General features: G+C 33.4%; 1 protein-coding gene across 4 annotated transcripts in view; it reads right to left on the bottom strand.

Annotated features, from left to right (window-relative positions):
* Positions 1 to 20,846, bottom strand: part of KIF2A (kinesin family member 2A) — a 75,442-nt gene that overhangs the window by 8,799 nt on the left and 45,797 nt on the right. The window contains exons 5-19 of one of the 4 annotated variants that reach the window (XM_032404358.1): positions 20,312 to 20,434; positions 19,640 to 19,740; positions 17,312 to 17,407; positions 15,754 to 15,808; positions 15,195 to 15,357; positions 12,379 to 12,469; positions 12,187 to 12,250; positions 11,138 to 11,229; positions 10,607 to 10,749; positions 10,024 to 10,228; positions 9,012 to 9,122; positions 7,900 to 7,967; positions 4,153 to 4,266; positions 3,105 to 3,255; positions 899 to 1,000 (exon numbers count right to left, since the gene is read on the bottom strand). In XM_032404358.1, coding sequence (XP_032260249.1) covers positions 899 to 1,000; positions 3,105 to 3,255; positions 4,153 to 4,266; positions 7,900 to 7,967; positions 9,012 to 9,122; positions 10,024 to 10,228; positions 10,607 to 10,749; positions 11,138 to 11,229; positions 12,187 to 12,250; positions 12,379 to 12,469; positions 15,195 to 15,357; positions 15,754 to 15,808; positions 17,312 to 17,407; positions 19,640 to 19,740; positions 20,312 to 20,434 — 1,679 coding nt within the window. The remainder of the gene's footprint in view (positions 1 to 898; positions 1,001 to 3,104; positions 3,256 to 4,152; positions 4,267 to 7,899; positions 7,968 to 9,011; positions 9,123 to 10,023; positions 10,229 to 10,606; positions 10,750 to 11,137; positions 11,230 to 12,186; positions 12,251 to 12,378; positions 12,470 to 15,194; positions 15,358 to 15,753; positions 15,809 to 17,311; positions 17,408 to 19,639; positions 19,741 to 20,311; positions 20,435 to 20,846) is intronic. The other 3 variants (XM_032404359.1, XM_032404361.1, XM_032404360.1) reach the window with 3 other exon arrangements.

The raw sequence follows: 20,846 nt of genomic DNA on the forward strand, positions 1-20,846 counted from the left end.
CTGAAGGCAGACGCTTAACCAACTGAGCCACCCAGGCATCCCAAAACTGTAACAGTTTTAATGAGGGTATATCCTATTCTCAACTTATAAAATAAATAGTTCTCTTAAATTTTTGAGCCTTTTATCCAGGTGTTTAAATGGCCTACAGCTGAGTCATGTTAATATTTGTTTACAAATAAATATTTCTCTAACATCAGAGAAGGCACACAGGTCAACAGAAAGAGTGAGCTACTGTTCACCTTTTTCTCAGAACATATTTATAGTCTCCATAATGATGTCTAAATGTTACCTCCACTTCCTCATAAGTATCACTCTCCAGGATATTTTGTTAGAAAGGGAGTAGGTGAGGGGTAGGGGAAGGAAATCATACAGTAAATCATACAATGCTTTTAATAGGCTGAACGTACAATGGGATGAGTTTGTCACGAGTTACTGCGACAGGCAGGGATTTAACACCCCTCACTCATCTGTCACTGTAATAACCTTCCCTTTCCTAAAGTAATCTTCCACCTCTGCAAAGGAAGATACTTCCTCAACTGTTCTGATAACACTTTGAAGTTTTTCTTACTGATGTCAAATAAACTGGCCTAACATGGAGAAAGAGGTGGTGGAGGGCAGAAGTTCAACCCTTCTCTAAAAATGGACAACTAATGAAAGCAAATAAAGCAGAACAGTAGTAAATAAACTAGATCTTTTCATCATAGCACAAAAAAAACATTGTTTGTAACCACCATTCATTTTCTGTTCAAAATATCCCATATACATACCCTACCCTACAAACACACATATACAATACATGCACAACGGTAATTTTTTACATTAGAATAATATTCAAAGTATTATGAAAGTTCTTAATTTTCTAACAAATATTGTGATGAAAGGTCCTGTCTTACTTTACCTGGAACACTGCCCTGTGATCTTCTACAACTTGTTCTTCCATTTCTACCATTTGTGAGACAGCTTCATGAAAAGTAAACAATTGGGGAGAAACTTCTTCTTCCTTAAGATGAGCATAGTTTAAAAAATTAGGACATAAAGTTTACATTTTAAATGTTACATAAAAGTAGTTTTTCCACATCATTTATAAAAATGTCATTTAGAAAATGAGGAAGTTTGCAAGATAAAGACTACTAAAATATAATATAAAAGGCGAAGCCACAACTTCTTTTTATGGGTCAAAAGTATTTGATGTAACACTCAATAAGACAGCCCAAATTTAAGCGTATCAGTGAGGAGTAGTTTTCACTTAGTCCAGGCTTTACTGCAGAATTACCCTAAAAAGGCAATCTCTTTTGGAATAATGCAACTTTTCAAAAATACATTTAATACAGGCTGTAAATATGCTAAAATATTTCTTCAGTATTGTTTACTTTTCACTAATAATTTAAGCCATATGTATGTCTTAAATATCTTTTATCAGAAAAGAGATTTCAAGATAATGTCTTTTATGACTGTGACTATCAAATTAGTGTTCTGAAGGTGTCAACTCTTACTAAATCTTAATTTCTGAATTACATCATACAATATGTTTGCCAGTTTTTACAGAAATCTTTTTTTTTTTTTTAAAGATTTTTTTTATTTATTTATTTGAGAGAGAGAATGAGAGAGAGCAAGCACATGAGAGGGGGGAGGGTCAGAGGGAGAAGCAGACTCCCTGCTGAGCAGGGAGCCCGATGCGGGACTCGATCCAGGGACTCCAGGATACTCGATCCAGGGACTCCAGGATCATGACCTGAGCCGAAGGCAGTCGCTTAACCAACTGAGCCACCCAGGCGCCCCAGTTTTTACAGAAATCTTAATTGACAATTGACAACTTTACCTCATCAACAAAAAACCCACAGACATAAATACAACATATTCTTAGTCCTACATCAAGTGAAAATTTCTCTAGCCTTGCTTTCTTTTTTGAGCTTCTTTCCCAACCCCAACATCTAATGATTTATTTCCTCAAAATGTGGCTTTAGTTAAGATGAGGTTTACTTAAAATTGATTTATAAAATGTGAGTAGAAAAAGCAATGTTTTTCAAACAAGATACACAATTCTATATGTATGTACAAATTTTGGTTAAATAGTATAAGTAGACATTTGACTTCAGTCAGTATGCTACCATCCCTAAAAGTTTATATATATAATCAAGTTGGCCAAAGAACTTTTTATCTTCTCTTTGGGAAACAAGCATCTGTTTTTCTTAAGACACACAGGCATACAATATATCATACGATAAACACACTCAACCAACTTTATTCATTTTATCTGCCCACCTCCCTGTCAAGCCCAGAATGTCCTCTTTCCTTTGCTTTAAGATATTATTCAAGTTCCTATCACTTCCGTGTGGTCTACTTAGAATACTTTTTTTGTCTATACAACTACTTCTAGAATGCTAACGTTCTTTATTATCTTCTACTTTGTGTACTTGTGTTGGTTTTATCTGTAGGATATGTCTTAGACACTAACCCATTTTAATTTACCTTGTTAAGACTTTAATATAACAATAAGAAAAGGTACACATGCACCAGTAAACTTAACTAAAAGCTAAGGCTGAACCACCTCAAGATAGTTCCTGGGAGCAGGAAAATTCAGAGAAACCCACACACTCTCAAATATGGAGGAGGCTACAAGAACTCATGATGTTACACTTTAAGCCTCTGCCCCGGTCCTAGCCAACCTCTCCAAATTAAAGTCCTACAAAGACCCAACCTGGCAGATAGAAGAATAAAACGGAAAAGATCTGCTATAGAGGGGGCCTATCTTTTTTTCATTTTCCAAATCCTTAAGAGGCACCATACCTAGGTACAGTGCATGGTTTGTTTCAAGAATTCAAAAAGCAACTATACCACCTTTCAAAACTTTTGGATAGGAGATAGACTAAGGCCAGGATCTCATTTTCAGTTTTTTATTTTCCATGGTTCAAAGTTTAGAACTCTTCTTTTAAACCAGGAACCCCAAGTTCCCTCACCTTTTAGAAAATCAGTGTAAAAACAGATGGCTGGCTCATAGGCTGTAGTCGGCTGACCCCTGATGTAGATGGTAGTTTTCAATCATTAAGTTCTGCTACTGATGAAATGAACTAAAATCAGGTCATTATAACTATATTGTCACTCACGTTTTGTTCACAAAGAAGTTTCAGATCATCTCTCTGAGGGGAACTCCCCACACCCCACTGTGCCTCTAAGTCATCAATTTGATTTGGTGGATGGTGCATTATTGGACGGACATCACCAGCAGCAGTTGGATCCACAGTCAATTCTTTCACCCTATAAATACATAAGAGGTACCTAAAATTAACAAACACACATGCAGAGGAACAAGAAACTACCATCCTATTCAATAAAAAGGCAATTCAATTAACATATTAAGACTGATGATGTCAGCTTTCCAGATCAAGTTTACCTGAAATCTGCGTAAAGACTAAAGGGATATTTGGCTGTTGAACTTTCAGAATTTACTGAGGTAACTGTATAATTATTTCAAAGATAATTATTGTGCATAATAACAATTAGCAAAAGTACGTAGATTCAGTATTTCAAAGTAAAAACTGTTTTTGCAATTAAATTATATAAACAGAAAAATGATAACAACAGCAGTTAGATCAATAAATGATTATTGCCAAAATCAGAGAACTTAATATACTTTGTAGATTTTTAGTTGTTATAATGCTCTATTAAAATAGCTACATGTGAAATAATCATATTTCTAATGTATGAAGATTGTAAGTTACAAAGTTCTATCATTTAAAAAATGTTTAACTATTATACTTCAGTTTACACAGTGGGAGGGTACATGTTCTAAATCAAGAGGATCTTTGTTATTTCCTTGCAGACAAGGAAATTTGTAAGAACATACAGAATAACGGTAAACTTCTCATTTTAAACAAGACCGTTTACCTTTCAACCATAAATATGCAAAGATGACATCATCCTTAAAAATATGAGGGGAAACAGGAAGCTTGAATTCTAAATCAACATTTTAAAGCAAATAAATTAATAAAGTACACAAAAATGAAGATCATGCAGTACAATCATCACCTGCCAAATGAAATGAAAATGAAAAATAAAATGGCTCAGAACAAAAGTATAAATGAAATATTTATATGTAACACAATTCAAAAGAAACTATGGAAATAAACATCTTATGCATAGAAGAAAGTAGACCTGGTAATCGAAGGAGAAAAGTCGTCATACTCATAAGAAGGAGAGAGATCAGGGCGACTGCCACTACCCTGTGAGAAGGGAATGTCTGATGGACTAATTCCAAACTCCTTTACTCTGCAGCACCAAAACAGCAACAAATTAAGAGAAAATGCTCTTGTAAAGACAGCAATGCACATTTCAAGTTTTTATTTCATATTCAGTTTAAATTTTTTTTTCAAAAAAAGGTATCAACATTGTTGTGATTTACTGTATTTAGAGTACTTTAAAAATAATCAATTTTAAGAAGTTTTCGAATTTTTCTGTCCTATCGATTCCTTAGTCCATAGTCCTTCTTTTCTGGTATACTTTCCCCTTTTCTCATGATCCTTCCTAGAAGTTTAACCAGACCATCACCTAAATTTTAAATGCCCCTTCTTTACAGCTACATGATGATTAATCAAATTTCCTTGTGCAGTCAATACTGCAAATATTTTATTAGCATCAGTGAGCCCTCAATACTCTTGCAGTCTTTTAAAACAGAACACGAAAGTATTAAGTCCTTCTGGCATCCACTGTTTGTAATGAATTAACTTCTTTCCTATGCGTCTAGGATGGTTCCATCCATGGTACAAAATGAGAAAGCAGTTCTTCAAATAGTTTTCTGTGTTTGGTTCAGATGAAGAACCCTGGTTAAGAAAAGCCTCTTTAGCAATGGAATTTAAATTGCTTTTGGTAATGTCTCTGATATTTATATTTAACCAAACTATGGCTTTTCTGACACCATCTCTGTGATTCCCTATGTTCCTTTTGGGGTCATCCCATTTCATAACAGTAAGCTGTATTTATTATGTACTTCCTACATGTTAGGTATTATGATTGTAAATTTTAGGCATTATATTATATAAACCTTACAACAATCCTGTGGTATTATTTTTTGCCACTTTACAGATGAGAAATTGGTTCAGAGCAATAAAGTATCTTACCCAATGTCATTCAGTGAGAATGTGGTGTGAGGTTCAAACCTAGCTTTGAGTACAAACATTATGTTACTTAAGCATCCAATATACTGACCATCTTTTTCTCACTACTTCTTTTAGATTTGATCTAAATGAAATTACTGTTTCGTTGGGTTATAGATAGTCATACAGATCAAACTAATAATTTCATGTAGATCAAACTAATTTATTTCTTCTACTTACACTCTTTCTTTGACCTCCTGGTAATGCCTGCTGTCCCAGGTTCAATCCTAGATGCAGCCGCCCTTCATCCGTTATAGTCACTTTGGAAAGCTTATTTACCGTACAGACTGACAAAATCTAAATTTCTAACACTAACGCGATTCTTTTTATTCCCAACTCCATTTAGGATTCTATCAGAATTTCCTAATTTAGATAACCTATCCGCCCCTAATAGGCAAATATTTTCCTCTATTCCAAGGGCTTTTGTCCAACTCAAACAGTAAATACTATATGCAGGAATTATATTCCTCAAATGAGCTATCAAGGGAGGTTGAAAATCTTTATTCCTAGAGATTTGGAAAGAAAAGACAGAATTATTTGTCCCAGATGGTTAGTCATGTTGCACATGAATTACATTACATGATAATAAATTAAAACATTTACTTGGACCTAAATAAACTAGAGGAATGGCCAGATACAGCATTTTCAAATTAGGGAGATTCCTTTGCAGTTAAAAGTCTGAAGACATGGAGGGGTCTTGTCTGTTTTAATTCTATAACATGGCAATATTCTGCTATACTAGGCTGTTTCTCATCTCTCCCATGAACAATTTGAAGAAGCACTTTAATGATAAAAACCCCACATACCAAAAACGTTCATTATAAAAATGAATTAAAAGTACCATAAATGTTTGCAGCTCAGAGCCCATAATTCAAAGTTTAAAAAGGATTAAATTTAGAAATAAAGTTCCATTATATTTTTAAAGAAGTTATTTTAGTATCTTTTTGTAAAATGTCAATAGGCTTATACTTTCCAACAGTTTTTACTATCATTTTAAAAAATCTCTTCAGTTGAAACAAAATCAAATCACAAAAGAAAAAAAGAGTATGACCCCATTTATATAAAGTTCAAATACAGCCACCTATGTTGTTCAGGGATACATTCATAGGTGGTAAAACTATTTTTAAAAAGAAGGAGAATACCCATATGACCTCACTGATATGAGGAATTCTTAATCTCAGGAAACAAACTGAGGGTTGCTGGAGTGGGGGGTGGGGTGGGAGGGATGGGGTGACTGGGTGATGGACACTGGGGAGGGTATGTGTTCTGGTAAGCGCTGTGAATTGTGCAAGACTGTTGAATCTCAGATCTGTACCTCTGAAACAAATAATGCAATAGATGTTAAGAAAGAAAAAAAGAAGAAGAAGAATGTAGCAGAAGGGGAAGAATGAAGGTGGGGAAATCGGAGGGGGAGAAGAACCATGAGAGACAATGGACTCTGAAAAACAAACTGAGGGTTCTAGAGGGGAGGGGGTTGGGAGGATGGGTTAGCCTGGTGATGGGTATTGAGGAGGGCACGTTCTGCATGGAGCACTGGGTGTTATGCACAAACAATGAATCATGGAACACTATATCTAAAACTAATGATGTAATGTATGGGGATTAACATAACAATAAAAAAATAAAAAAAAAAAAAAAAAAAAAGAAGGAGAATACCAAGAAAATTATACCACAGAAGTCAAGGCAATGTCTACCTTGGGGGACAGATTAATGGATTTGGACATGTTATTCAGGATTTGTAATCAGGAGGGGACATATGGGGAGCTTTCTAGAGAGGTAGAAATGTTCTATTTCCCAATCTGATGATAGGAATTTACACTATATAAATATTTATTAGATTATTCACTTATGTTTTCAGTACTTCTCTGTATACATATGTATTCCTGTTTTATAAAAAAAGATTAAAAATAGAATTTCCATAGCAACTAAAATAAATAGGACAAATACTTGTATTCAGCAAAATTAAGGGAATGTCCACAGTAGAAATGTTATACAAAGAGGAATCTGATCTCTAACAATTAAAATCACAAATGCAATATGTGATAAGAGAAACTGAAAACTACAAAGTCATTTTTTCAAAACAAGAGCAACAGGAACAATTTATGGAACAAATATATATCTGTCTATCACAATCCAAAGTTCCAAGGGCATTTCATTACTGTAAGGAATAAATTATTTTAAGTCTATAATGCTTTTTGTCCTTCCATTTGTAATAACATCATGTCCATTAAATTCTATAACACTAGTGACAATGAATAAAAAAATGTAACTCATATAGAACACCAGAAAAAAATGTGCTATCATTACTTATTCAAACCCTAGATTTCCTACACATGGCATTTAGTATTATCAGAAATAATTTTTAGCAAATACATAAAACAATTTAAGAAATATAGACTGGTCCCCTTATACTCACTTAGACTCTTAATATAATAGGAAAAATTTACATGATTTAAATGCAGTAAAAAAACATGAAATATAACTTGGTGAAACAGAAAAATGTAATCATGTTCTAGGATAGAAAGACCAATTCTACTAAAGATCTAAATCTCTTTCCAAATTACCCAACACATTTCCATTTATTTTCAGAACTTGACCAAATGACTCTACACATCACCTTAATGAATAACATGCAAAAAATTTTTTAAAATTGAAAAAAAATAATAAAAGTCATCCTATCAGGTATTAAGTCAAAGTAAATACTGCTCTACTCCCCTCAAATTTCAAACCAAATAACTATTTTGCATACCTATTTGCGTATCTTAATGTATTAAGAGTATTTTCACAGGATGCCATTCCTGGAGAGATTGTGGCAATCTAAGGGAGAAAAATGCAAAGGTAAAGAAAATGTTATAAATGATGAAGACAGTCTTATCAACATATTGCTCATTAAGATCTAATCTTAAAATGGTTATTTAAAATTAACATTTATTTGTATATCTAAACTCCAAGATAATTTGCTATATCACCCCCACAATCAGATAATAACTATAAGCCACATAAAATATAAACAACTCTCTGAAAGCACCAGAAAATGATTTAAATCACACAGAAAATGGAGGTCAACACCTAGGAGGGAATAGCACTGAGTGTTCCCACTACCCCCTCACCAGCCCACACAACAGTGTTTTTGCTTAAGGGCAAGCCCCACTGCTGTCACACAGGGCAAATAAAACTTCATTAGAAAACTGGAATTTCACTGGTTAAACTAAAGGACAGAATTTGAACGTAGAAACTAAAGCAGCTAGAAAGTAAGGTTTGTCCCAGAAAAGATAATCATGGAGGGAGGTAATCTTGGCAACCAAAAATTGTACATATATAAACTGCCCAAATCTCTGGCTGACTCCTGAACCGGGCATACATAAGGCCTACTCCAAGTAACATAGCTAAGTCTAAAAGAACTGTTTGTTTTCGATTTCAGCTGCTGCCCAAAGCAAGGGAGATAAGAGTTTGAGATAAGTTAAGTTCACTTCTTGCTAAAACAACAAAAAATCAATAATCTTCAGAACATAAGAGAATCCAGAGTGTCTATATAAGTATTTATTCATAATAAAAATGATATAAACCAATTTTACTAGACATACTAAGAAAAAGAAAAGTGTGAACCATACTCAAGGAAAATAAAAATCAATGAAGACCAACCTCAAGAAGACTCAGATGTTGGAATTAGTAGAATGCATTATAACTGCAATATAATCCTCTCTATCAGACTGGCAGGGACCACATCTTAAGTATCACTGTATCTCTCACAATAGAAGGATTTAAATGATTGTTATTAATGTGCATTATAATTTTTCCATAGATATTGTGAGTTATTCATCATTCAGGGTTAAAACAAAACAAATAAACAAACAAACTTACCATGCAGGTACGAGAATTTTCACCTATGAATGAATCTCTTAACACCTGAGTGAGCTTACTTGCTCTGAAAGGAGTATGAGGTTTATTTCTACCTAAGGCTCTGATGCACTCCTGAAAATTAAGAAAGCAAGTTTCACAGATTAGGCTCCTTATATACAGTAATCTTAATTAATATACTTAAAAGACCTTTCATTATAACTCTAACATTTAAGATCTGATTGGCTCTGGAAATCCTACTAACAGGTTTAGAGCATACTAAAGATGGTCTCATAAAGCCTAAGAAAATGAAATTAAAAACAGTAACAACAACAACAACAAAGTATTTATTATTCCAAAAGATTCTTCTGGAGACTGACTAATATTTAGAAGTAACAGATAGAAGGATATAAAGCTAAACTTTGAAAGTGGCATGACAAAAGAAAAAACACAGACTGTTTTCTTGTAGTCTTACCAATCCTCCCTTTCCTTTTTTTTTTTTAAACATTTTATTTACTTATTTGAGAGAGAGAGAGGGAGAGAGCACAAGCAAGGTGGGGGGAGAGGGAGAAGCAGACTCCCCCCTGAGCAGGGAGCCTGATGCGGGACTCCATCCCAGGACCCGATCCCAGGACCCCCGAGATCATGACCTGAGCTGAAGGCATATGCTTAACCAACTGAGCCACCCAGGCACCCCCAATCCTTCTTTTTCTATTCAAGGAAGGGATAGAATATTCATCATTCTACATTTTTCTGAGACAGTATTTCTTAGCTGAGTTTTGTGGTTCCTTGCCCTCCTCTAAGATAATATGACTAATTAAAACCCTGTGGAATCTTAGATCCCTTATTCACTCTAAAAAAAATGAGTATGTGTGAAGAAAGTTCCTGGGTATAATATAAATCAATAACTGTAAACATAAATAAATTCTGATAACCTCTCTTCCTCACTAAATGTTACATGTACTACAATTTTGTAGCTAAACAAAATTAAAGTCAAAAGCAAAAGATTTTTCACAATTAAATACATGTTATTTACCTTGAGTGCTAAAAGGCTTTTATTAATTTCAGCACCTTCAAGCCTGGTTTGCCTGTCTGCACTGGAAGTATCAGCTCCTCGTTCATTTCCAGCCAAATCAATGAGAGAAAATTTGCCATGTAGCTTTCCTTTCCTTCTAAGAATAATCTGAAACACTGCATGGCTCCGAGATGAATGTGCATTTGCAGATGTTTGACCGGATGTTCTACAATGTGATTAAGGTTATTTTAGATACCAAAAAAACTTCAGTTTTTATATGTTGTAAACCACAGTATTTCATCAAAGAACCCACAAAAAACTATCCAGCTTCCATCATTTAAATACAAAGGGGACAATCTAACTTAAAACACTTCAACATAGCCAGATTCATACACTTTAATCTGGCATACTTATAGTATATTTGTAGTATGATTATCAATATAGTAGATATCACTCAAAGTTACATGTAACAGTAAATGTTTTTATGAACAAATTTTTACTACCAGGATGCATTAAGTAACACCTTTGCTTTGTTTAGATACCCAAATTATCTAAAACTGATTAAGAAATTAATTTTCTCTTTCTTAGTTAAAATGAAATTTACCTGCAACTGTTACCTATGTCAATGAGTTTCAGTACATCTTCAACACATTTGACCTCCCGTTCCTGTAATCCCACCACTTGAACCTGCTGTTTCCCATCTTCTAGCACTCTTAATTTTGTTTTCCTGTTTAGCAAGTCAAACACCTATTTAAAAAAAAAAAAAATTAGAAAACTAGCTTTAAAGGAAAAGACTCAGTTCTATAAAAATGAATCGGGAGTCCAAAAATTATTTCAGAAAATTAGAATAATAATGCTCAATACTGAAGCTGAGACTTTCAAAGGGAATTTTTAAAAATCTCAACAAAATACTAATATTTTAGTATATTATTCTAACACATATATATTTAGAATATTCTAACACATATAAAAATATGTGGTGCAATGGCTGCACAACATGAATGTAGTTAATGCCAGTGAACTTGTACACAAAAAAATGGGTAAAGTATTAAATTTTATGTTATACATATATTAAACCACAATTTAACACCCTCTCCCAAAAAATCAGGTTTTTTTTTTTAAAGTTTCCACTTACCTTTCCACTATAAATTTCAAAAAAGGTTGCATATACTTGAAGTTCTAACTTCTTATAGTTTGGCTTCTTTAACATTAAAAAGACATCTCGAGCTGTCAAGAATTTCATATGGAGAAAACGTGTTAAGACTTTATAAATACTACCTTTTTTTTTAAAAAAAGATTTTATTTAATTTGAGAGAGAGAGGGAGAGAGAGAGAGAGCATGAACAGGGGAGAGGGGCAGAAGGAGAGGGAGAAGCAGACTTCCTGCTGAGCAGGGAGCCTGATGCGGGGCTCGATCCCAGGACCCTGATATCACGACATGAACAGATGCTTAACTGACTGAGCCACCCAGGCACCCTGCAAATACTATCTTTAAAAAGCAATTCAGGGTGCCTGGGTGGCTCAGGCAGTTAAGCATCTGCCTTCAACTCAGGTCATGATCAGGATCCCAGGAGCCTGCTTCTCCCTCTGCCTCTCTCTCTCTGTCTCTCATGAATAAATAAATAAAATCTTAAAAAAAAAAAAAAAAGCAATTCAAATGTTCTCTATTTAGAGGAATCAGTTTATCTTTACCTAGAATGACAGTGTCAATAAAAAAAATGAAGACTAAAGTAAACATTAATTTTACAAAAAAAAAAGTAATAGTTTTTTTACACTTAAGTATAGATGCCACTCTTTCATATTCAATAAAAGAATGCTACTACTTATTCTTATAAATAACATAAAATTATAGGTGGTCATAGCAAGGTTATTCCCATAACCACACCAAACAGAAGCTTTTCACACATCAGCTATTCAACAACAAATACTAATAAGCTTCAACAACAAATACTAAGCTCCAATAATATGCCAGATTAAAATGACACAAATATAACCAAGATTCCTGTCCCAAAAGCTTAATCTCACAATTCTTTTCAAGTGGTCTAACAACCTAAAATTGACATAACATACAAGTTTAACTTTATGGTTACCCTGAAAGTCCTGAACAATATTTCCAAGTTTTATTTCAAAGCCACCTGAGTAATATTCAAGAATATTACAAATGATATGCAAAAAAGACGGTTACCTGCTAATGCATAAATTCCTTTAGAACAATCTTGGTTCTTTCCTGAAAAGTCACCTCCCATAGTCTACATGTTAAAAAAGAAATAATAATAGATATTATTCAGGAATAAATCTTAAGAATTTAGGTCTTAGAATTAAGCCATAAGGAAAATAAACAAGCTGCATAGGAGGATGTAACTAATGAATTACTCACATGAGTTTTTCCACTTCCAGTCTGCCCATAAGCAAAGCATGTAGCCATTCCCCTTTCAAATATAGTTTCCACTAGTGGTCTAGCTGTAAACCTTAAAATTAGAATGCACTAGTCAGAATGTGCCATCAATATTTAAATTAAGTAAATAAAATACCAAGTCTTATTAATAAACAAAACTCATACCAATATTTTTAACAAATCAATGGGCTCAGCTGTCAGACAACTGAGCCCACTGATTTGTTAAAATTTTTAAATCTTATCCTAAAATTGCTTAAAGCTATTTAAAGCATAATTTCAAGTAATTCCATAATAAACGACGGTCACAATGGACCAAGAAAAAGGAAGTAACTGAGCTAAGACATGTGGATATGAAAGTTTTAAAAAATAACAAAAAATCATATTAGGCAAGACAAGTAAGGTTTATACAATGAAGAGCAAAAAAACCAACCAACCAAAAAACCCACACCACCAGGATTAAAAGTTTTAACAGAAATCTAATCAAAAGAGTGATAATCTCAATAGAGAAAAAAACAACTATAAAAATATTATCTTAAGGCCATCTACCCAAGTAGAAAAGTGATAGGATTTCCTTGAATGTAGCTAAGTAAATATAAATTATACTTATAAGACACTGATAGTCTTATCAGTGTTGATATTCTTAGTTCAGGAGTTGATAGTCTTAGTTCAGGAGAAGGATGCAAAATTATTATGGCTTGAATTATTTTTTAAACCTATTATTGTAATCACTGCTAGAGTTAAAATTAAAAAAGGGCTAAGAAATACTTCACTGGGCAGAGCTCTAAAAACTGTAATGGGAAACAAATTTTTTTTTTTTAGTTTTTAAATTTTATTATGTCATGTCAGTCACCATATATTACATCATTAGTTTTTGATGTGGTGTTCCATGATTCATTGTTTGCGTATAACACCCAGCGTTCCGTGCAAAACGTGCCCTCTTTAATACCCATCACCAGGCTAACCCATCCCCCCACCCCCTCCCCTCTAAAACCCTCAGTTTGTTTCTCAGAGTCCATAGTCTCTCATGGTTCGTCCTCCCCTCCGATTTCTCCCCCTTCATTTTTCCCTTCCTACTATCTTCTTCTTATTTTTTAACATATAATGTATTATTTGTTTCGGAGGTACAGGTCTGTGATTCATCAGTCTTACACAATTCACAGCGTTCACCATAGCACATACCCGCCCCAATGTCTATCACCCAGCCACCCCATCCCTCCCACCCCCCACCACTCCAGCAACCCTCAGTTTGTGGAAACAAATCTTTTTTTTATATAGGCTTCAAAATAATGTATGCGGAACATTTTATACAGTTCTGCTCAATTTTTTTAAAGGAACAACTGAAAGAGGTACAGAACAAAAGGAACAGGAAAAAGTAGTCAAATGGAAGTAGAGAATGAGTCTGCAGAGTGATTAGACAAAAAAAGGCCTACCTCGAATTCCCTCAAAGCTAAATAAAGGGGATAGCATCAATATTGGTAAAGTTAAGAAGCATATATACAAAGTAAAACAGAATGTTTACTAAATCTAGCATATTCAGAGAAACATACCTTATAATTATAGTCAGACATATTTTATGAAGCAGGAGTGGAAGTAGAGAAGGGAGTAGGGGTAAGAAGAGGACTCTATTCTCAGATAAAAAATACACAAATTATATTAATAGTTCCCTTTTTTTTTTTTAATCTTTTTTTTTTTTTTAAAGATTTTATCTATTTATTTGACAGAGACAGAGATAGCGAGAGCAGGAACACAAGCAGGGGGAGTGGGAGAGGGAGAGCAGGCTTCCCGCCAAGGAGGGAGCCCGATGTGGGACTCGATCCCAGGACCCTGGGATCATGACCTGAGCCGAAGGCAGACGCTTAACGACTGAGCCACCCAGGCGCCCTAATAGTTCCCTTTTAAAACAAATTCTTCATAATACCATTTAGCATTCACACTTTCTTTAATTTTCTCTTTCTTTACAACTGAACTCCCAGTTTACTGGCTTAAAGCCCAATGGAGCTGACCTCAATAATATTTCATTAATAAGTCTTCAATTCTTAGGACTCTTATTAAGTCTTTAATTTTCTGTTTTCCAGCCATATTTATAAAATGAAAAGGCAATGAAAAAGCATTCAAGTAATTGCCAAGACAGTCCTATATAGACTAAAATAGCACTGCTGTTAAAACTGACCTGTTATAATTAGAAGGCAATGTTTACAAACTATGTATGAAAATCTAAATTTGGCATTCAACTTTGGGATATCAATGTGTAATACTTGTAAGTTTGAGTTGTTTATAAGTTGAGTAAGTGAACATATAGAATTTCATGTATTACAACTATTCCAATGCTCAAAGATGATAAAAATTCGGCAAATGCAAGTAGGTTTAGGGACCTTTTTTCCTTAAATGGTGGTAACATGTGAAACAAAGGTTTAGAAAACTTATGGACATAACAAATATTCCAAATTTCTTTACTAAAACAGAAATTAAAAAGCAAAAAGTAAAAGTCCCCTTCTAACCACATCAAATTCCTAGAACTACAGAAAACACCTACATTTTCCAGGAATTTCCTATCCATATATAAATAAAATGTATGAGATATGTATATATTAGTAATAAAAACTATGATTTTGGGGAAGCATTAAAGGGAACAAGTAGTAATACTCATTATTGTGTTTATACCATAACCTTTGTTTAAACTCAGAATAAAAAAGCATATTGCCACTTTGGAGAGATATGCCAAGATCAATGCAAGCTTCAGGGTGGTTATAAATATACAGCATAAGAACAAAACTGTTATTTAAAACAAATTTACCTACCTGTAAACCATTTCATTAGGAGCTGAGTCATCAAAGGCATAATCAAAACGAAATGTTTGGTTTTCTAGGTACCTTGTTAAATCTACTTTTTGTTTTGGTTCATGTACCATCACAACATCTTTACTAGGGATTGTGATTACATCAAGATCTTTCATTTGAGTTTCTAAAAGAATAAATGAAAATCAATGCCCAGTAATTTTCACAGCATTTCAATGTAATAAGTACTTTCTAAAAAAGTAATAAGAATTTTAATAGAAGTATTAATTCTATAAATATAAATATCTCATAAATATGCCATTCAAGAAGACATATTTCAACAACCAAGTAAAAAAAAAAAAAAATACTATCAAAATTTATGTGAAGCAAGAACCAGAAATGGAATGATTCATAGAGTAATAACAAATCAGCAGATCTAACCAAAGAAATCTGCATAATGATTATGTACAAATAAAATGATTTATATTTAACTCTTCCAAATGAATTTAATTTCTGCTATCATGAAAATAAATACCAATTGGACAAAATCAACCTTTCATTAAGAGTTCAAAAAGCATCATACCTTTTTTATTGAGTGGTCGTTTTCTTACACAAACACATATCCTATGTTCATCAATCTAGAAATAAAATATTTTATTTCAATATTTATCAATTATATAAAACACTGAAAAGTCAGTTATGCAATATTTCCTACAGAGATTTTAGAAATTTATGCACTGCATAAATAGGATAAATAAACTTAAAAAACAAATTAGGATGTACAAATTTTAATAGTTAAAAGACAATGATTTCTAAAATTCTGAGCATAATGGAAAAGTACTCATTTTGTTATTTGGTAAACAATTAGGAAATAACTCGTAGAGGCCTCTACTGTTCCTATTAGTAGCATAAGGTTCACATTAAGAAGCTGCCTTACTTCAATATATGCTGCATATAACAAAAGCAAAATTTCCTACCAAGTGGTGTACTGTCAGGTTGATTAAAGGGAAAGGTGTTGACAAAGATAACTAAGAATAGCAAGAAATGCAATTCTCAGATTATTAGTGAGCGAAATAACTCCAACAATTTTATAATAGCCAATTCTTACACATAAATATTTTTTCATAAAATTTATGCTCCCAATACTTCCCCTTTAATAATAAATCTATAACACAGGGATTGGCAAAATATGGTCTGCAGGCCTAATCCAGCCCACTACCTGCTTTTGTAAAGTTTTAATGAGACAGTTGCACTCATTTGTTCACATATCACCTATCACTGCTTTCATACTACAAAGGCAAAATTGCGTAGTTGTGATGAAGACCATATGGTTCACAAAGCCAAAATTATTTACTATCCGGGTCTTTTAAGAAAAAGTTTGCCAATCAGATGTAGTAGATTAAATACATGTAGGGGTAGCAAGGACTAATATATACACACAAGTATTATGAACAACAACTCTCTGAAATCCTAAACAATACATCAGCCTGACACAAATGTATTTTATGTACCCAAGCTATTCTGTATATGCTAGGTCAGATGGATTATTTTTCTTAGGTATCAATTACTCACAAAATAATCCCTGTCCAAAAACTTCTCATTCTTCAAGAGGAAAGTAGTTGAGTAATAGGGAAGCAGAATATTTTTCGAGCACTAGATTTCTGGTCTAGTATGGTCCTCAACAACCATCACTTACTGTTAAAAAGCCAGACTAACATTTATTTAAAAATAACAAATTAACTAATAGTAAATTAGTTTGATAGTGGCAATTTATAGCCCAAATCAAAGAGGAAATAAGCTTGGAACTGGGATAAAAGTTTCAGTGATGGTCAGAAAGGAGAATGGGTCTTCTGACATCATTCCTTTAACTGCTGTTCTGCTCTACCAAAGACAAGAGAGGCTTTGCTTTGAAAAGAACATCTCTGTGGGGAAGCATGTCTGATAAATCAAATTATGGGAGATAATCATAAATGTGAATGATTTCTTGATTTTCACCTTAAAACACGGGGAATGTACACCTATAAAGAAAAAAAAAAACACTATATAGCTAAATCCAGTATTAAGTGGGCACTGAACATGTTTTTTTTTTTTTATTAACAGCATAAAAAAATTCCAGAACAATAGTTTACAAAGAATCTTACAGGATCTGCTGTTGTTAATGGTCTATAATCCAAACTTCCTCTAAAGTCTCTGATCATACACATAATTTCATAATTTGGGTTTGTAGCATCAACATCCTACACGGAGACAGAGAAAATTCATCATTTATTATCATTACAATAATGGATATTGTTGCATTTATGTTTTGGTTTTTAAGTAGGCTCCATGCCCAGCATGAAGCCCAATGTGAGGCTTAAACTCACGATCCTGACTGAGATCAAGAGTCGGACGCTTAAGTGTCTGAATCACCCAGCTGCCCCTGTTGCAAATTAAATATGGTTTGCAAATTAAAATTAAATTCACAGATTGTGGAGTGTCTGTTTTATTTTTAAGTTTTTAAAAAATCAATCAATCAATCAATCAATCAATCAGGAGATTGTGTCATTGCCAAGTCCAAACTCAAACTAGAGGCATCATAAAATTTAGTTTCAGAGTTCAGGATTAAAAATATGCCCAGTAATCGTATTTCATATTAAATACATAATTCTGTTAGCCTACATACATTCTGTTATTAACTGTAAACCAAACACTCATTAAAACCACCCTTGAGGGGCGCCTGGGTGGCTTAGTCGGTTAAGCGGCTGCCTTCGGCTCAGGTCATGATCCCAGGGTCCTGGGATTGAGCCCCACATCGGGCTCCCTGCTCAGCAGAAGGCCTGCTTCTCCCTCTCCCTCTGTCTGCCGCTCTGCCTACTTGTGCTCTCTATCTCTGTTAAATAAATAAATAAAAATCTTTAATAATAAAAAAAAAACCACCCTTGAATTATTTCAAAAATTCACCTGTTACACATATGACTTAATCATCCTAGAAAATGAAGCAAGAGAGAAATAGTGCTCATCTTAAACATCAATAAAGAACTCTAGAAAAATTGAAATTCTACAAAAATTCATTTAATCAGATTTTTCTTCACCATGCTTAATCCAGTGATCCAGCAAAGTAGAAACACAGACTCATTTATGTTTTCTGTTTTGGTTGACTCTCTAAAAAAATTTAAAAACCTAAGGCATGGTAAAACCACCTCAAATGGACAGGACTTAAAGGAATCAAAAGACAAGATAATTTTTGAAACCTTTAAAATTCAAATTACTGAATGTTGACTGCAATTTACTTTTTTGCTTCAAAACTGAGAAAATTCAGATTAAGACACACGTATCAATAGTTAACAGCCTCTCTTAGCCATGAGTAATAAATTATTAAACATTCTAAGAAGTCAGATTTTTTTCATGCACCATGTACAGATTTCTTTGAATATAAATTTCAAAACTGTTAATGAAACTTACTTTCAATTAACTTTCTTTTAGGAAACAACAACAACTATGTCAATGGAAAAAGTGAATGTAAAGTTAAAATTAAGAGATCACAAAGAGATATGAAAATATTATGAGGTTCCCATAGGAAACACCAGGTGGCATCTGTGCTAAGTATCAGCAGATCTATCTGTATTGTGTTTTACTTATTTCAAAACCCAACTGGCCATTCTCAGAACACTTTAAGATATAACCTGATTTATTCAAGTTGAATTTTATACTGGTTCCTAATTCTATAACACAACTTCTTTATGATTAAGGGCATTTGAATATACTTCTAAATAAAGAAACAATCCCGACATTTTAATAGAGGAACAAAGTTCTAAGAATATAATAGATATAATACAATAGATATAATACACTAGAAATTATATGTACAGAAACAGAATTTCTAATAGGTGAAGATCTATATAGAGATAGAAGACCAGTCTTCTATATAATTTTTCCATTGTTAGTAAAAAGTTTTGTTACCATCTAAAGGGAACATGGGAGGCACAACAGAGATACACTTTCAATATCTAGTATAAATTAAAACAGAAAGAATTTCCCCTTTCATTCATATGCTGAATTTACTAACCATGGAAAAACAATAATAAAATTTGTAGTATAATCGTCTACTTTATAATCATCTACTTTAACTAGATATTCTTCTGAATATATTTTTAGACCTTTTTAGGAAGTCAAAGTCTTATTATTCTTGAAAGGTGTAATGGCTGCGTTAGAATTGTAACACGATGGATTATTATTCAAAATGGAACAAATGTTAGGGCTACACATATCCACTAAAACGTGAAAAGTACATGTAGTAAAAATCTGTTACGGTAACGTATTTTCACAAGAGTTTACATTATTTCTCATTATCAGTTTAGATTTCAACTAAAGGAACTATATTGAAATCTTTAATTGAATGCCTCAAATACTTTTTCAAAAGCAAATCACTTTCACTGACACCATCTACATCTTCAGTTCATGCATAAACAAAATTTGTTTCTGTTACAAACCTGGGCTCTTTTTTCTCTAAGTTCTTGCTGCTGTAGTCTTCTTTTTTCTCGTTTTTCTTGTAATTTTTCTACTTCTTTCACACAATTAGATTTTCTACGTGCTGAAAGAAAAACATGAGCTGTAGAAGTACAGCTTTCTTTTTTACAGTACTGTACTTACACACAAAAATTTTATGTATAATTTCACCACATACACCCAAAAAACGGTACACAGTGACAAGGCATGCCTTTAACAACTATGTGCACTTATGAGCTGCTTTAACAGAACTAGGAACAGGACAATATACAGATAGCAGTCAAGAAAAATGACTTTAACATATTGATACATGTCATCTCTTGGTTTACAATCACAGATGTATGAATTGGAAAGGACTGAGAAGTATAAGAAATACTTCCGTAACATCTGTCAAATTATCATCTGACCAGAATTTTAAATTCAAAGCAAGTGAAAAATTGTTATAATTTTGTATTTATAAATTTTCTCCAAAATACACGTTTCAAAACCCAATTAACAGACTAAACCAACAAAAAAAAATCTTCCACAGTGGTAAAATGAAATCTGCAATCAAACTTATAATTAGACTCTTTACCATTTGGGGACTTCTAAGGATGACCAAGAGAGAATACATGTATGCCTAAAATGACTGAATCCTTGATACATGATTTACATACAAGGGGGTCCAAATTCCTTTTTTGCAGCTTGAACTGGAGATATATCTGAAACACTACCATTCTGTTGTGCAGAGGAAGACTGCTCAGGAAGCTGACTAGGCCGTGCACGTGCAGAACCAACCACTGCAAGTGAAACAAAATTTTTAAATTCAGAACAGAAAATCAGTAAAGGTGAACCCTAGTAAAAGGAACAGAGATATCTCAAAAGAACTGATACTTATGAGCTGTCAGTTTTCTACTTATGTGGGTATAAAGAGAATATGTAATAATCAATTTTGTTCAATAACTAACAAGCCAAGAGGTTTTCAAGGTAGTATGTGCAGAGACTGGGGTTCCACCAATGTAATTTTAGCTACAAAACTCAATCTGAAAAATTTATGTAAAAACCAAAGCCAAGCTTGATTTTTAATAATCATTTAAAAAATGTAAGTGTGCAGGGGCGTCTGGGTGGCTCAGCCAGTTGAGTGGCTGGGTCTTGATTTCAGCTCAGGTCATGATCTTAGGGTCCTGGAATCAAGCCCTGCGTCCAGCTCTA

The sequence above is a fragment of the Phoca vitulina genome, unplaced genomic scaffold, assembly GCF_004348235.1.
Source record: "Phoca vitulina isolate PV1807 unplaced genomic scaffold, GSC_HSeal_1.0 scaffold6, whole genome shotgun sequence".
In the NCBI taxonomy this organism is placed as follows: Eukaryota; Metazoa; Chordata; class Mammalia; order Carnivora; family Phocidae; genus Phoca; species Phoca vitulina.